This window comes from Osmerus eperlanus, chromosome 23 (assembly GCF_963692335.1).
Source record: "Osmerus eperlanus chromosome 23, fOsmEpe2.1, whole genome shotgun sequence".
Classification (NCBI taxonomy): domain Eukaryota; kingdom Metazoa; phylum Chordata; class Actinopteri; order Osmeriformes; family Osmeridae; genus Osmerus; species Osmerus eperlanus.
Genome location: NC_085040.1, coordinates 7,467,218 through 7,483,702, shown reverse-complemented (window position 1 = coordinate 7,483,702; position 16,485 = coordinate 7,467,218). Strand labels below are relative to the sequence as shown.

The 16,485-nt window shown below is 44.1% G+C and overlaps 1 protein-coding gene across 2 annotated transcripts; it reads right to left on the bottom strand.

The window, feature by feature from the left end:
* Nucleotides 1-1,972: 1,972 nt before the first annotated feature.
* On the bottom strand, nt 1,973-16,287 carry dtx4a (deltex 4, E3 ubiquitin ligase a). 2 transcript variants are annotated; one of them, XM_062449366.1, is made up of 9 exons: nt 15,906-16,287; nt 15,012-15,226; nt 11,865-12,957; nt 5,709-5,770; nt 5,288-5,449; nt 5,093-5,154; nt 4,604-4,924; nt 4,411-4,500; nt 1,973-4,251 (listed from the first exon to the last, which is right to left on the bottom strand). In XM_062449366.1, exons 2-9 carry the CDS (start codon nt 15,217-15,219, stop codon nt 4,021-4,023), a joined length of 2,229 nt encoding a protein of 742 aa, XP_062305350.1. In that variant the 5' UTR covers nt 15,220-15,226; nt 15,906-16,287; the 3' UTR covers nt 1,973-4,020. The 2 variants fall into 2 exon arrangements, with proteins under 2 accessions (XP_062305350.1, XP_062305351.1); XM_062449367.1 differs by lacking the exon at nt 15,906-16,287 and adding an exon at nt 15,416-15,597.
* Nucleotides 16,288-16,485: the final 198 nt, after the last annotated feature.

The window sequence follows — 16,485 nt, the reverse complement described above, 5'->3', positions numbered from 1 at the left end:
AAAAGCTTTTAAAATGGAGACTTGCGAGTGTGATGTCACGTTGCCCTGACAACCAGGCTTGTACCTCCCCCTCTTCAAACCACTCCCTCTTTGCCTGCCTCTCACTTATTGCCATTACCATTACAAAAAGCTTTTAGCTGAAAGGCTCTGGGTGAGACAGATTACACAGGAAACACATTTGAGCCCCCGGGGAGGGGAGCCAGCGCAAAAGAAGGAATCATATTTTTGTTTCCTTGGCAACAAGACCTTCAATTTGGCATTCAGTCAAGACAACGTTTTTTTTAAAAGCTTTTAATAACAGACAGATGAGTCTGCAGTAGAGTCTACAAAAGTGATACAATAAACTTATTTGAGTTTCCTGTTACAGATAAACTGGGAGACTCTTAATAGCTCACTGTTCGTGTTTGTAAGCCAACACTTGAACAACCCTCCCTTCCTCCATTATGATGGCTTTAGCTTGCGGAGGTGGCGGTTGTGGGGAGGGGTGTAACACAACACCCACTCCAAACAACCTACACCCCTTTATCATCCTGGAAAGACGTTTAACTTGACCAATCAGAGGAATCTTACTAAGGCACATACTTCTTATCTGCTTCTACAACACAATTGACACAGACTTAAATAACAACCACGCAATTGGCTTCTCTTTCACAAGCGCACGAGCCAAAACAATGCCCCTTTCAGTAAGTATCCTCCTTCACCACAAGCCCACATTTAAGTCATCAGATTAGAATACAAGGCTCGTCTTTTACTTAACTTCACTCCATCTTTATTAGCGCTGTCCAGTTGCTGTCGTTGTCTTAACTCAGTTTCGCCCTGATTAAAGTCCTCTAAACCATCTGCTTTCTGTAAACTGACAGAAGGTGGATCCTGCTATGCCACTATAGGTCCTAATCCATCATGTCTGTCCCCTTTCTCCATTGAGAATGTAAAAGGAATTGAGAGATGAATGTTGGTTTAATGGTTTCTTATTTCTGCCTGGCAGGGTGATTTCCACGTGGCAGAAAATCAAACCTTGGTTCTGATTTTTTCAAAACTGATAAAACACAATAGTATGACAACTAGCAAGGATTGAGGATTATGTGTCCGGTAGAGGGTGTTGCCGAGCGGGTTTTCACTTCAATTAAAGAATGAAATAATGTGTGGTAAAACAATAGCAAAAAAACAAATGGGTTTTCAACAATGTTTGAACAGAGGCAGCTCACAAATACTGTGTATTTGGAGGATGCACTGTTCGATCGCCTTGACAACGCCGTATGTAATCTCTTTAAGCGTTGTATACCTTCCACTGTCATTTAAGAATTTCCCATTTGCCCATTTCTATTGAACCAAATAAAACGTCATTTGATTGGAAACGAGTTGGTCGGATTTGTTAATTATTTTTTATACTTGGTGGTGGTGGCTTAATGCTGCATGAGACTACTATTCTGCTAGGCTATCTGAGAATGAGGCCACTCTGTTTGTGTGCATCTGTTCTGTGACCTTTTAACAGTATTTTAAGACTTCATTACTGAATCCCCCTTGATAACGTACCATTATAAGTGTGCTTAGTTATTTTACCTTGTCTCATCTATTAGGGTAGTAGTGGGATTTAATCCAGACTACTAATCCAGGGCCCAGACTAATCTAGGAGCTAAATCTTCCATGAGTTTCTCATGGTGGGACTGAACACGAGAAGGCAGGAGTGTGATTAATCTTAAGAGGAAACATTAGTGCAATAAGATAATTAGTCCAAACTATCTAATAGTGCATTAGACCCTCTAACGTGTCCCATACAACGTTTCTAATACTAATACCACTAAAATAGCTTCCCTTAAGTTTTATACTACACATGTACAGAAATAAACAAGTATACAGTCAATGTGTAAAAATCTGACAGAACAAAGTCAAAACAATCATAATACTCATGTTCATTTAATAGTCCCACTGTTACTTTATAAGCAAGTCTTTTGTAGTTTATACATGTTACTACTTTCTGGCGTCATATTTTTCATCACTTGATTCATTCACTCCATTAACAGCTTGTACAAAGTTTTTTTTTTTTTTTTATCAACAGTTTTTACAAAGTGGTCATAAGTTTTCAACCATCACTTCATTGTCATCGATGTATATGTAGAGTTGAACAGTAACAAGAAGAGGACGTTTCACAAACCAAACTGAGCGGTGGAGTGACGGAATGTAACCTTTAGAACATGACATGAAGAAACTACATTACACGTTCCATCTGCAGTCATCCAAGGTGTTTCTGACCACAGGACAGGTCAAAGACAGCACCCTGTAACACACGTTATTATACAGCTGTCCCTTGCTGAGTATGTAGGCTTCATGAAGTGACACAGCCAAATAAAAAATAATAAAAACGTAATAGAAAATCAAAACAACAATTCAATCAAATAAATCAGATCTGTAATATACACATACCTTAAAAAAATGTAACGTAAAATGTTGTAAATAAACATATACATACAAGGCATACATGTATACAAAGTATATCAACTATTAACGTTGGCCAACACTGGTATGTCAACACATACTAATACACATTTTCAATAACAGTACCACATCATTTGTCCACTGAGGACAAACTGACTGGGTGCTTGGCCAAAGGTGGATCGATAACAAGCGCAAATATGTCACAAAATACCTGTTGATGGCAGAAACAGATGAGGTGAGAAATTAATAATATTCTAAAGTACCAGCATTTAAATAAATACAATTAAAGATTTTACATTAGATTTGAATTGATCTAATCCAGCTAAAGATTGTATTGTTGGTTTCACAAAACGGTGGTCATCTAATGTTTTAGTCTAACTGTAATCACAAAAGACATGACCATGGTATTGATTTCATTCTGACATCTCACAGAGGGTCTTAATCTGACTTCACTCCTTCTGGGGTACACATGAATGGACTGTGAACATGATATATCCATCCATCATAAGTATCCTTATACAGAGAAAATAAAATGATTCCTTCAGGCAATTGGGGTGCACACCAACTGCCAATTGATTTTGAGAAAAGGAGTCGTTTTCTGCGTAATGGTCACAAGAAAAGAATGACAGCGTACATACAACTTTAAAACTATGAACAGAAATGAAATGTATAAATGGCATAAACTCAAACAAGTTGTCAAGTATTTATAATGTACAGCAATGCATTCTTCAAAATGATACAGTAATCAATAAAATACTGAACCAAGGGTAAAAAGGGAATGTAATTCTTGATAAGTACCACTAGATGGCAGTAAACATCCATGCTCACACATGTCCAGTCAATAAAGTAGATTTTGATAGTGGCCTACACCTGCAATAAGAAAATTGTTACAATACTGCCTGTAGATTAACGCCCCAAAATCCCCCCATATTCTATCCTCTGAATTCTATATAATGCCATTCTCGCTATCTTTCACCCCTTTTGACCTCTCCCTAACAATTATTTCTTTATTCCACATAGCAGCAGCTCTGGTAAACTTAGTTTACCTATTCAACCGACCAAGTCAAAGTAGTTACATTCTTGATATCAGGCTAGTAGTAGAACTCTCACAGTACAAAAGACATGTTTTGTCCAACACTGAAATGTATGTGCACAGTGGTCCTAAATGTCTCACTGAATGATGTTTTTCAATCGGACACCATTATAACAACAGAAAAAACAACAATTATCCTGTCTAATGTAAAACTGACCCATGCAACCAAGTCATAGCCCACCTGTGTACCGGAGGAATACTATTGGATCTCAGTAAGCACTCCTGAAACCTCACCTCAACCTCAGATTTTGTAATGTCAGTTTTTCGTTTTCCTGGCTGACCATCTTCACTGGTTCATCTGTTATTTTATTCAGTTATTTTCTGGTTTCCCCAGTAATTTCAGTGGTTCATGTTATAATTTGCACACACGTCATTGTTCATTGTTTGTTTTTTACGCTTTCTCTTTTGTCTGCTCAGTTCCATTGTTTTTCAGCATCTTTGTTTATGGACTGCTTCAAAAAGTCTCTATCCTACTGCTTCCCTATTGGTCCAGCTCAGTCTCTGGGAAGGCACTCCTCCTCTGTGATGCCCTGGGCCTTAAGCTCCTCCAGAACATTGTCCAGGTGGCCGGGGTCCGGGTAGCCGTGACCCGTCAGGTTGGAGCCAAACTCGGTCTTGTGGTGGACCTCGTTCCAAATGACCGTGTCTGACTCGCCCGTGGTACTGGAAGTTCCCACGGAGAAGATCAGTCTACGGTCCCACGCCACCAGCAGGAGCCTCAGCACCTGGAGGGGAAGAGAGGCGGTCGGGAGAGAGGGAACGGTTAAAAAAAAAAGAAAAAGAGAGTGAGAGAACGGGGTTCAACCAGGGAGAGTCTAGAAGTCATTACCGTGCTGGCTGGATACACATGCTACAACTAACATGCTACCTATCTTCATGTTTACCTTACGTCCCTTTTCGCTGTCAGGGAGGTAGCAGTGTCTGGGGAATCCTCGGGCGGTGAAGGGCTTTCCCGGGTTCGGATGCTCAGGGCCCTGGCAGAGGGTCAAAGGTCAACATGACGCCATCAACCAATCCCACAGAACCTTCCGTGTTCTAGGAAGCGTCAGACGTGCATGTCACATGGACGAGCCGTACCTGGATGCCAGGTGGGATGTTGTAGATGATTCGGATGGTCTTGCAGTCTGGGTGACCGGGCAGGGAGTGGGGAATGACGTGGTACTCCATCTTGCCAGGGGGCTGGTTCCCCGTCTTGACCCCGTAGATGGTCTTGCAGGTGGGACACTGCAGGCTGCCGTCCTTGTTGCCATTGTTGTACATGGCGACCAGGCACTGGAGGTGGTACTGATGGCCGCACTGCGCCAGGCGACCCACGGACTCTGCCCGGGAGATGCCACCCACGCCGGGGCCCTTGTACCCCGAGGGGCCCGCCAAGGCCTCCATGCAGATGGTGCAGTCCTGAGGGGAGTGGGGGAAGGGGGTAGAGATGGCCAGCGAGTGGAGAATAAAGGGGCAGTTGGGGCAATGGACAGTGCGGAGTTCAGAGTGCACACAGAGAAAGGCCTCAGGAGCAAGTCGAAGTAGCAGGATTGAAATGAATCGAATGAAAGAGCTCGGTTGACTCACCTCTTCAGGGGGGTTGCGGACTTTCTGAAGGTACCTCTTTACAACCTCCTCGGGGGTCTTGCCTGAAAGAGAGAGTTCATGAATAAATCGCCCTGACGACGTTTGTGCACCAACGGTGCTCGTGTGCATTTGTCTGCTAGTCTGTGTGTGTGTGTGTGTGTGTGTATACTTTCAGTGTGTCTTTCACATACACACCTTTGCGGGCCTGTTTCTTGGTGGTCTTACGGCAGCAGTGGCCCAGACCAGGAACTGGCTTGATGTCACTCTTGCTGACAGGAGGAGGGTGGAGCACAAGCTTAGGAGGGCGGGTCAGACAGACAGGAAGTCCAGCTGCACTCATCAGGATCCCTGTAATACCTACACAAGGCCAGCAGGGGGGGGCAGTGAGAGGATGTTTCTTGTCTGTAATTTGGATGCAGTAGAAGCATTCATTACAGGCTCCTCGAATATATTTGGCATACACTGAATGAGATTTTTATTTAATTTTTTATTTTAAGAGCAGTGACTTGATATTTTGGACTGCATGTTGGACTTCTATGACAACTGGGCAATACTAACGTTGTCAAGTGAAGTTTAGGAATATTTTCCTGAATTGGAAGGGACTTTACTGTCTTACCTGCTAACGCAGGGTGGACAGGACTTGATCCATTCAGGTTCTTCACTGGAACTGTTGGCACTCTGAAACACAGAACCAATAACTTTGAATAAGTCACCAAACCCCTGATGTTACTTAATTTTTATTGGAGCCATTACAAGTAGGCACAGAAAGCCAGCTGCTTAGTCGTGGGTGGAATGCAGGTGGCTGTATTACGGGTCACATCATGTTATCAGGTCAAAGAGCTTTTACCAAGTCATGCAGACATATGGACTTAAGTGGTACATAGACCAGAATAGCACTTTGAAGTGTGTTTGTGCTGCCAAAGTCTATTTCCTTCTAAGTTCCTCTATTTCCACCAAACAACAACTACAACAGGAATCTCACAACTTGTGAGATCCAACCAAATAACTGCAAAGACCGATCCCATGCTCTATAGATCAACATAATCAGATGTGACATTGTTGCATCGTGGTAAAGGACATAGACAACCAGACTTGTTCGACCAACAATTGGTTAATTGCCTTTATATGCTTAAAAATCCTTTGCCGGCTTTCTCATTAAACAATTTATTATTTTGTTTTGAAATGAGCTATCGAGCAGCTATTGAAAGCAGGAAGCGAAAGGGATGCAAAATATAAGGTGTTTCATAAGGCGTTTGTGCATTTCTCTCCTATGCCTCACTTGACACTCGCTTCCATTGCCACGTGTCAGTCAAGTAGAAGGCTTGGGTATCTGCATTTATATACATACATACACAGTCCTGCGCCTTAGGCACCCAAGATTTTTCACAGAAATGTTGTCTTAGATTGTTTTTCCCGTCTTCAGCATTAGTGTGTCCGTAGAGAAGAGGAATATTTAGATCATTGTCTGGTCCTTTTGTTTCCGTATTTTTGGAAGCATTTTTGTTGGACATTCATCTTTTCCTTGTGCCTGAGACCAGGGGCGTCGTTAGACCCTTTTTACTGGGGCACGTGCCCCAGTATAAATCTGCTGTGCCCCAGTAAAATCTAAAGTTTGAGTTTTAACAATTTATTAGTCAGTGCATTAATTTAGATTGATAATCCCGGAAAATTAACGCAGTATCCCAATCAACGCTTGTAAAAGTGTTTAACCGAAAACCCAAACCTATATGCATTCAGAATTCCATGTCAGCGTGCTCTTCTGAGCTTGCCAAATAGCCACTGCAGCAGGGCCAGGGGGGTATTCCAGAAAGCAGGTTATGCAACATAACCAGGTAAGTTAACCCACCAGCTGATTCACAATGTTGCAGCAACCTACTGGCAATGTTGCTACAACGCTGGGTGTCAGCTGAGGAGATAACTTACCCGGGTATGTCACATAACCTGCTTTCTGGAATACCCCCCAGGTGTCGGACTCAGCACACAAGTCAGAATTGAGGTAGGCTAAGAAACAGTACAAAACTAAAGATAGTTTCTAAATGATAGGCCTACTGATCATCTTATTTTGACTAAAACATAAAAACAATATTACATGAAGCCCAAAGAACAGTATTTGCGCTCGAATGAATGCCAAAAATATTTGCGCACTCCCGTTAACTATTGATGCCCCTGCCAAAGCTGATATCAAACTTGCATCCCTGAACTGTTGTATAGTGGGTTAAGCAAAGGGAGTTTCTATAGCCTAGTAGTGCATTGTGCGCAGCAAGCTTGAAAGAAAAAAAAGGATATGAATTAGGGGCCTGTGCCCCAGTAGTGTTATGTCTAACAACACCTCTGCCTGAGACTTTTGCACAGTGCTGTAAAGGGTTAGGTCATCTTCATGATGAGGTCACCTTTATCATGCCATATCCTCTACGTAATATGAACCAGTAACAAAGAATACTTACGGTCGGCCAGTTTGAATGATTGTCATCTTTGCGAGTTGAGCGCAGTGGCAACCACTTCAGACTAGAGCAAGTATCCTATCTGCTTTTTGCTGCTGTTTCTCAGTATTTTAGCTCCTCTACTTTGTCAAGTGGCTATTCCTCATTCTCCAACGCAATCCTTGACAAAAAAAACAGACTTTGGTTTTGCACTGCAGAATCTCCGTATGCTTCTCCCGCCCTCTGTCTCTCTCTTTCTGTGTGTGTGTTTCAGTAGTGTGTGACCTGAAGTTTGAGCTCCGGCTTTTAAAGGGCTAATCCACCTGTTTCCATCTGTTGATTAACCTGTCGTCACTGCCCTGAGAAACGTCACAGTGAGGATTACCTGTCAAGGAAAGCAACGGGCCACCAGAAGGCACACAGACTGCAGCACATAAAGTAAAACTGTCTGAACACTAGCTCGCTATCTATATCAAATGTTCTGGCCGAACCGTACATGTACATATTAGTCTGAGTTCCATATCTTAATAAACATGGATGATATAGGGCTTGTTTGAGACACCACTAAACTGTTAGTCCTGACCATATACTAATTGAAGAAATTGGGATGTTATTGTGGTAGTGTTAGTGGCCTACATACCCCACCCTCATCCTAAACATATTACCATCCTATTACAGCTACAGTTCTTAATCTACCCAAAACAGTAAATTATCCTTTAACATGTCAGTGAACCGTATGAGACGTTTAATATGCATATTATAAATATGTATTATAAATAAATACATGTACATCAATACTGTATAATTGCTAACATAGGTGAGGACATCATGGTTTTTCATCATTTGTATCAACACTAGATGTATGGTTAGCAACACTAGATTGTCTGAAACTTCAGTACCGTCCACAAAGTGTAATTTTCCTTGTAAAAGTCCTTGATATGTGCCGGGAAGACTCCCCATGTGACGTAGAATGTCTGGGAAATTCCGTCTCAACGGGTCACCCATGCTTAGAGTAAACAGGAAGTACATTCGAGACCAGTACTCCCTGCCTTTCTGCAAGCTGTTGTTGGCTGTATGAATGAATCAGCATCTTGGGAACTGGAGCAGTGGACATAAATACACAGGCGGTTACGTTCCTGCACTACGAGACGAACGTGCTAGGAGTAACAGACAGATGGGAGGCAGAGAAAGGGAGGGAAGGGGGGGAGAAAAACAGAGAAAAGGTGGGGAGGAAAGGAGACGTCGCACGGCCACGTTCAATTTGATCCAGTCTAATCTAGAAGCATTAGCGCAACCCCCATCTGGTCCAGAGGGAGATGGAAATGAAGGAGCTTAGAGAGCCACAAACACACACGCCTCGTCATCTGGCATTTCCAACCACACAGGCAGATTGTCGGACTCTGCCCATGACAATTATTCGGATCCACTAACACATATACACAAAACCATGCATAGGCCACTGTCCTCGCCCGTAACCTGTGACGTTTACCACTGCAGACCCAAACGTTCACTTGTCAACCATCTGTTCCCCCACCTTTCTAAAGTAGAAACTGTCAAAACACCAAGTCCATTACTTGGAAGCAGCTGGAACGCTAGTTTGGACATTGTATTCCAGGTTCTCAAAAAAACAACATACCAAAGTGAAGATGATACAGATAATGATACACTAACTGATTCAAAGTAGAACTATTCTATTCCATACTATTCAAAATTCTATCACATTTGTATTTTTGAACTCGTCAACAACTAACAATGAGTTACATCAGGTGATTCATCTGGTATGGTAAGGTAGTAGAGACAACCATACCAGACTTGTTCAGAGAAATCTAAAGGAAGTTTAATTCACACAAATACATGAATAAAAGCAGCTAAAAACAACTCAATTGAAATTGTATATGATTATAACTTATCATTAATGTCATGAAGAACTTGAATAACCAAATGCATTACCAACAGAAAGGTACCAGTACACACTTGCAGTTAAAGTGAGATACTGTGTGAGTTCAGGCCCACAACAAAGGCTTGGGGAACGTTAGGATACAGACAAAAGGAAAACATGAAATACCGTATTAGTAATATTACTTGAATTTTGTCATTTTACAATGATATAATGTAAGATTGTTGTTGACATGATGTTAGTGTTGCACTGTGTCTGGGTAAAAGCCAGACCATTCCTGGGCACTGACCACTAAAACACGGACAACTTTGCACTCCAGGTTCTTGATCATCTGCTGGACTTACTACGACGTACTCACTTTTTGTATGTTGGTTCGGATAGCAGTGTCTTCCAAATGAATGAAAAGGAAAGCCAAAGGAGCGAGGGGGAGGGGCTGAAGGGATGAGAGCAGACTCCTGACCAGTGACGCTAGTCTTTTAAAGACACCAGCAGGTATTCCCATTGGGTGAGCCTGACCTGGGGAGCAGCGGCCTCCGCTCACCTGCTCTCTTTCTCATATTGTATGATCAAACAAAGACTGACAACAGGAACATTGCCTCTTTCAAGTACTTCCTTGAAGGGTTTTTATCACAGGATATAGAAAACTATCGTCATTTTTGTGACAAATCTTGATAAATGTTTTCATGATATAATTCGATCTAGTGTAGTCTTGGAAGATTTATTTGATGATAGTAATCATGTATACATTAGTTCCACATTGCATATGTTAACAGACCACTAAGTTATAACAAATTTGGCACAAGTAAAGATCTACCTAAAATAGCAATCCAACAGGTTTACAAGATAAAATGGGTCTGATTCTATCTAATTTGACCAGGTCAAGAGTATGTGTCACTCTTACTACAAATTTAATTGGGCTGAAAACACTGAATTTGCAGAAGGACCTTCAAGGTTATTCATAAGCCAATAGGAAATGTCACTATCTCTTGAGGAAAGGAGACTCATATATTCCAAGAATGAATCAACTTCACAAACAGCAGCAGTCAGGGAGCAGGCAGGTAGCTTAACTGACAACAGCGCCCCCTGGCCAACACAGGAGGTCCCTGCAGCCGCTTTCTCACAACAACACATTTCTTCACACTCCACATATTACTCTTTCAATCATGACACATAGTATTTTTTATTTTTTTTTTGGGGGGGGGGAGCAGAGGAGACTCCATGATGTTTGTGCTCTGACATATTGGGTCCAGGCAGTCAGTTCTTTCACAGGGAGAAGTGAAGGAGATGCTGCTTCGTGTCAACCACGTCTTGATTTATGGCTGGGGATAGGGTTGCCTCACAAACCCCCCTCCAACTCCCAATCCACCAACTGTGACACTGCCTTTCTCTTTTTACTCAAACCAACCAACACCCATCCCGTACTCACCCCACAGTACGTACGGCTTGCCAATCTCACTCACAGGACTAACTCTACCAGCAAGAGGTACACAACCCCCCCCCCCCACACACACACACACACACACACACACACACACACACACACACACCTTCTCAGACTAACAATTAGTCCACTGTGTGCCTCCATCGAAACCAACCCCCCATCCCCACCCCCACCCAACCTGAGAACCCCGTATACCCCTGCCATTTCCCCTGGTCCATATCTCAATCCCTGCCTCAGTCTCAGGCATTATTCCACAAATGGGAACCAGGCCTTGACTGTGCCCACAAGGGTTGCCATGGAAACCAAACCCTGACACACACACACACACACACACACACACACACACACTCACACTCACACTCACACTCACACTCTAAATGCACACAAATACACAGACAAAATTGGGGGCAGTGGGCCTCCAGGAATGAGCAAAGCCTGGGAATTGGGTGTGTGGATGTTGACTTACTGGGTAGGGGAGGAGAGGGGGGGGATGTGTATTAAAGGATAACACTGCATCTCAACACCCGGGCCTATCTCCTTTTCTCTCTAACTGGGTGCGTAAATGTGTGAAAATGCAGCTCATTTCATGTGAATGGAATGTGTTTACATGGGAATGCTGATCAGGTAGTGTTTGTGGTAAAGATTAAAGGCATGTGAATGCTAATGAGTGTTTGTGTCAGAAACTTCACAGGGTTCACATATTTGGGCATGACTTGCGTTTTAGTGCTTCAGATGAAATTCTTGTCAATCATAAGTTTTCAAACAAGAACATGCACTTTGAGTTTAGACTAGCCAATTAAAGATACCCAACTGCATAAGTTCAAACTTGATTAGAAAATATTTGTCAAAACTCTACCTCATTATATCTCTTTGTGAGCACCTCCAGAATTCAAATGAGCACAACAACTGCAAATTGCATTCAACTTAACTTCCGCCATCAGTTTGAACAAACAATTTCAGGCAGGTCTTCACAGTGTTGTGCTCCACGGACAGCTGGGTGGATAGGTTACTCACCCAGACGCAATGAGGGCACGGGACTGGGCCATGGCAATGCGTTGCAGGGCAGGTCGACTCAGCCCTGCCAGGCTGGCGCGGGGCGGTAGAGGGGCAGCGCAGGCGGCTGCGGCCGCAGACACGGGGCCGAGGACGCGGGCGGACGGCGAGGGCGTACAGGAGGAGGCAGCGGTGGAAATGAGGGGCTGGGCCGGAGAGGGCCCCAGCGGCAGGGCGGAGGAGGCCGAGAGAGAGGCGGAGGAGGAGGGGTGCGGCGGGGAGGTGGCGCTGGAGGCGGCGGAGGAGGGCGGCGGCGGGGGCGGGGGCGGAGGGGGGAGAGGCGGGGGAGGCGGACGGGTGGAGTTGAGGGAGAGGGCGGCCGTGGCCGAGCCCAGGAGGGACAGCGAGTGGGCAAAGCTGCCGCCTCCAACCCCGCCCCCGCCGCTAGCCCCCCCCACAGATGTCCTGTGAGGGGAAAGGGACCTGGACAGGGTCGGGGGGCGGGGTAGGGTCAGCGAGTACGACCCCCCCATGGCAGAGTAGCCCCCAAATTTGGGGCTAGGCGGTTTGTTCTGGGGAGGCCTCCTCCCAAGGGTGTGAGCCGACATGGCGCCCGCCTTGACGCTAAGGACCAGCATGCACTGCTGACACGCACACGGCTGGCCCAGAGACGTGATAGCCGAGGCCGGCAGGGCGCCGCTTGGGTAGGCACTGCCATTTCCAGTCCCGCCTCCACTCACCCCGAGCCCCATGCCCACTCCAGACACCCCAACCCCCAGGAGTCCCCCAGGAGCAGGCCCCCAGGCGTGGTGGGACTTGGGCAAGGGCCCCGACACCAGCGGGTAGGCTAGGTCCGAGCGTCGCTGGATACGCCTGCAGCGCTGCGTCTGCCCGTTGATCTGGGTCATGCTCTGGAAGTCGATGAGGTAGCAGAAGCCCAGCGGCGCCAGGTCCAGCCAGGGCTGCTGGCGGTCGCGTGCCGCCTGGATGGCGATGCCCACCTCCGTGTCGTAGGCGGTCCAGGAGCCGGTGTCGTTCTCCCACTCCCACAGCCAGCCCTGGCCCGGTGCTGAAGTTGGGTCGTAGAAGCTGCGACGCACAGGCCGTAGAGTACCTGGGTGGCAGAGACAGGGCTGTCACACTATACATTGGCGTAAATCATTAGCATCCCTGTTCAAGAAACCAATAGGACTCAATAATGATTTACAAGCAACGCTAATAACTGATATTTATGTGACATAAGGTGGTCCACTATCATACATTTTCATCATGTTTTCCACTATGTACTCAGTATTTTAACAAAACATTTTACCATAAAAGAACTTCGATGTAAAAAATCCTAAATTTTCTGATTACATTCATGCACTAGATGAGAGACGTTTGGTAGGCAAGTTGCTACTGTAATATTTGCGGTGTACAAGCAAAGTACAAAGGCAACAAATTCAACATGTCTGTGTGTGATTGCTAAGAATTTGGGCAAACAGGTTGCCCCTGGTAACGGTACTCAATGTCCTCGAATATGATTGGCCGTTGGCCTATATCCGGCCCAGTGCTGGCCATGTTTGCTTTCCCAGAGTCCAGAGTTACTCCAAGGATTTTTGGTCAAACCATGTCACAGTAATTACACAGATTTCTCACTCTGAAATCTCATTTTCTGGATTGATATCTAGTTAGTATAGTTTGTTGTAGCAACAATTATTTTCCAGGAAAATGAGTCTGTAGAAGGAGTCTTCATTTTTTCCTACATTAAATTGGAAACTGCATGTTAAGTGCATGTTCAGAAGACCACAATAGCGTCCTAATTGATTTGTCATAATTAGGCCTGGTGCTCATTTCAGACTGTTTTTCCACATTTCTCCCCTGTTGTGGTCTGAAACTTGGACCCAGGTCATTTCTTTGATAGGACATTGATAGTCCCAAAGTCTAGACTACAATGGGAATGTGTCTTGGGACTCCTGACTACAAATAACTCCTAATCTAACTAAAACACTGAATGAAATTCCTAGATTATGGAAATTCATGATCTGAAATTTTTAAAAATGTGCCATTTATCTTTAACAAATGATGTGCTAAATGAAAACAATTTGTCTATTAAAGATGTGTTGAAAAGGCCAACAATGCCAATGACCACGTGTGGATGTAACAGAGCAATTAATTCATCAAACCCAGTCCCCCCCAAAACTACCCACTTTCCCAATGACCTCAGACTTTTGCAATTCAGCCCATGCCCCTCTCACTCTCTCATATTTGGGCTTGGACACCCCATCCCCTCCTGTTTCCTGCAGCTTGGTTGGGAATCAAATGGAATAAAAGCTTTTGTCAGATGGAGTTGAGGCAAATGGTGGCATGGTGAAGTCTTGGGCAAAGAAAGTTAAGACATCTGGCAGGTCTCCTGCCTTCCCTCAATTATCTGTGTGAGAAGACTTGCCTCTGTGCCAACATCATCTGTCAGAGCAGGAGAGGGCGAGACAAAAAGAGCTAAGCTTTCATGAAATGAGATGCAAGTTAAAGGGACGTTTTTAAAACGGGAATTTCGAAATAAAGGTATGACACAGCACATTAAGTCTGAGGAAGCAACCTGGGTATTTCATTCTGATACACACTGACCCAAAGTATCTCCCAAAATCTCATTAATGAATTAAGACAAGCAGGGGATGCATTTTATATGCTTCAAATCATGTCTGAGAGATCCTAAGCATGTCTCGTGTCAAAATAAGAGTTGAAGAATGGCATATTTACAATATTTGACTTAGAACCCCTCCCTCATGGAGAACATAACACTCGTTAAATAGGCCCACAACGCATCAAGATCATCTGAAGAAGCGAGCAATCAGACAAAAACGATATCTTTTTTTAAATACATATTTAAAACACATGATCCTGAGCAATTGTATGAATACATGTTTATGCTTTATTTAATCTAATGGGAGCAACTCTGCAGACGAAAGCAAACAAGGCCTCACACAGTTACCCACGAAAGGGCTATACATCCAGTGTGCTAACACCCAAAAGGACAAGCCAATATTGGGCCTGCTTCAAAACAACATAACAAAAACAGCTCATCAACACTAATTCTATCGCAGTAGATTTTAGACGCTTTTCTAGCCCGTCTTCGGTTTATTCTATTGCGATTATAGACGAACCTGTCACACACGTTCATCATCTTACCTGTGTCTTGGCGGAACTGGTGCATGGAATGCAAGTCAATGATGTAGGGCGAGAGACGAGTGTCCACCTGGCCTAATACAACACTACCACCCCGCGGGTCGTTGCGGATGACTGCCTCGATGTGGTGAGAGACGGCCGGGCTGTAAGGCCGCCAGCGTCCGTGCTCGTTCAGCCATTCCCATACCACTACGGCAGACGCTAGTAACATCCTACTCCTGCAAATGAAAACATCGTCAATGCATGCTCAAGGTAGTCTTCGTCAGACAAAAAAAAAAAAACGCGCATCTATAACCACAGTATTGCATCCATCTTGTACAAATTGGCAAGCCATGATGTTTCTTATCCCTCGAGAAATGTTTAAATGACAGTGGAGCAGCGATGCTGACAATAGTGGTGGACCCTACCTTCCATGTTGATGTAGCCGTATGCAATGCAATCACTTCACCTCTTTGTTACAACGAATGAAGCCTACCTTTTTATTACATAAAGCTAGATACAAAACCTTGCAGGTTCGTTGCATTTTACTCCCTATGCAGATAAATGACGTCTACTGCTATCTTTTCCAGGCACGAACAAGTTAGGGTGTGTTTAGATGCATTTTGGTCCCTTATCAGTGAAGCAGAGGAGTGGGTTACTGTAACAAGTGACAGATCTAGGCTACTTTGATTTTGCCAGAATGTAGCATCCAAACTTCTGGGCGCATTTCTAATTTGAAGAAAATTAGCACACAGCATTAACATGTTCAAATCAATCAAGACCGAGTAACGAAATATTTTAGTGGGCTGCATTTTAAACGACTGTGTTTGGCAATAGAACCGTCAAACCTGTAATAGTCGAGGTACATTCAAATGCATGTTTAATATGCATGAACAGTAAAGCAATATAAATATTTACCAATGGAGGGCAGTTTAGTTCGCTTTCTGTATCTTGGTCAGACTGATGTAGAGTATTTGGCTGGTTAATGATTATCCATCGTTCTGTATAAATATATTCCCGGTTCTGAAACGGCGGTCCGTGAGTGAAAAAAAATCATGAGATTCGTGTTACATAATTGCTCTGATATTACCGGTATATGTCAGGCCTATTGCTCAATGTGGTGTAGCCTATTTGTTTGAAATATCTACGAACGCGCAGTTGGGCCTGCAAAATCATATCGCGCAATCAGCCCGTAGATGTGCTTGCATGAAATGAGTGGGTTCAACTAGAATAAGGAACAGTCATGATAGATCACATAATATTATGGCGTGCCAACCCCGGCGAAAAATGTGTTATTTGTCAGAAAAATATGTGCGTGGTGCGTGGACATGTACATGACCACGCCCTAGAAAGACCATGGACCAATCGAATGAATGCAACCACAAATTCTGATTGAATACTCCGCCCATGACTGATAAAGGGAGCGGCCGAAAAAATCCGTTCAAAGTCATATACTTTTCAGTGAGGTGGTGGAGCTGTCAGAATCACAAATGTCTGC

Coding starts and splice junctions, on each gene's coding strand:
- dtx4a (XM_062449366.1), bottom strand. CDS start 15,219: ATGTTACTAGCGTCTGCCGTAGTGGTATGGGAATGGCTGAACGAGCAC. Junction 5,771..11,864: donor CGTGCCCTCATTGCGTCTGG/GTGAGTAACCTA, acceptor TCTGTGTTTCAG/AGTGCCAACAGTTCCAGTGA. Junction 5,155..5,287: donor CAAGAAACAGGCCCGCAAAG/GTGTGTATGTGA, acceptor TCTCTCTTTCAG/GCAAGACCCCCGAGGAGGTT.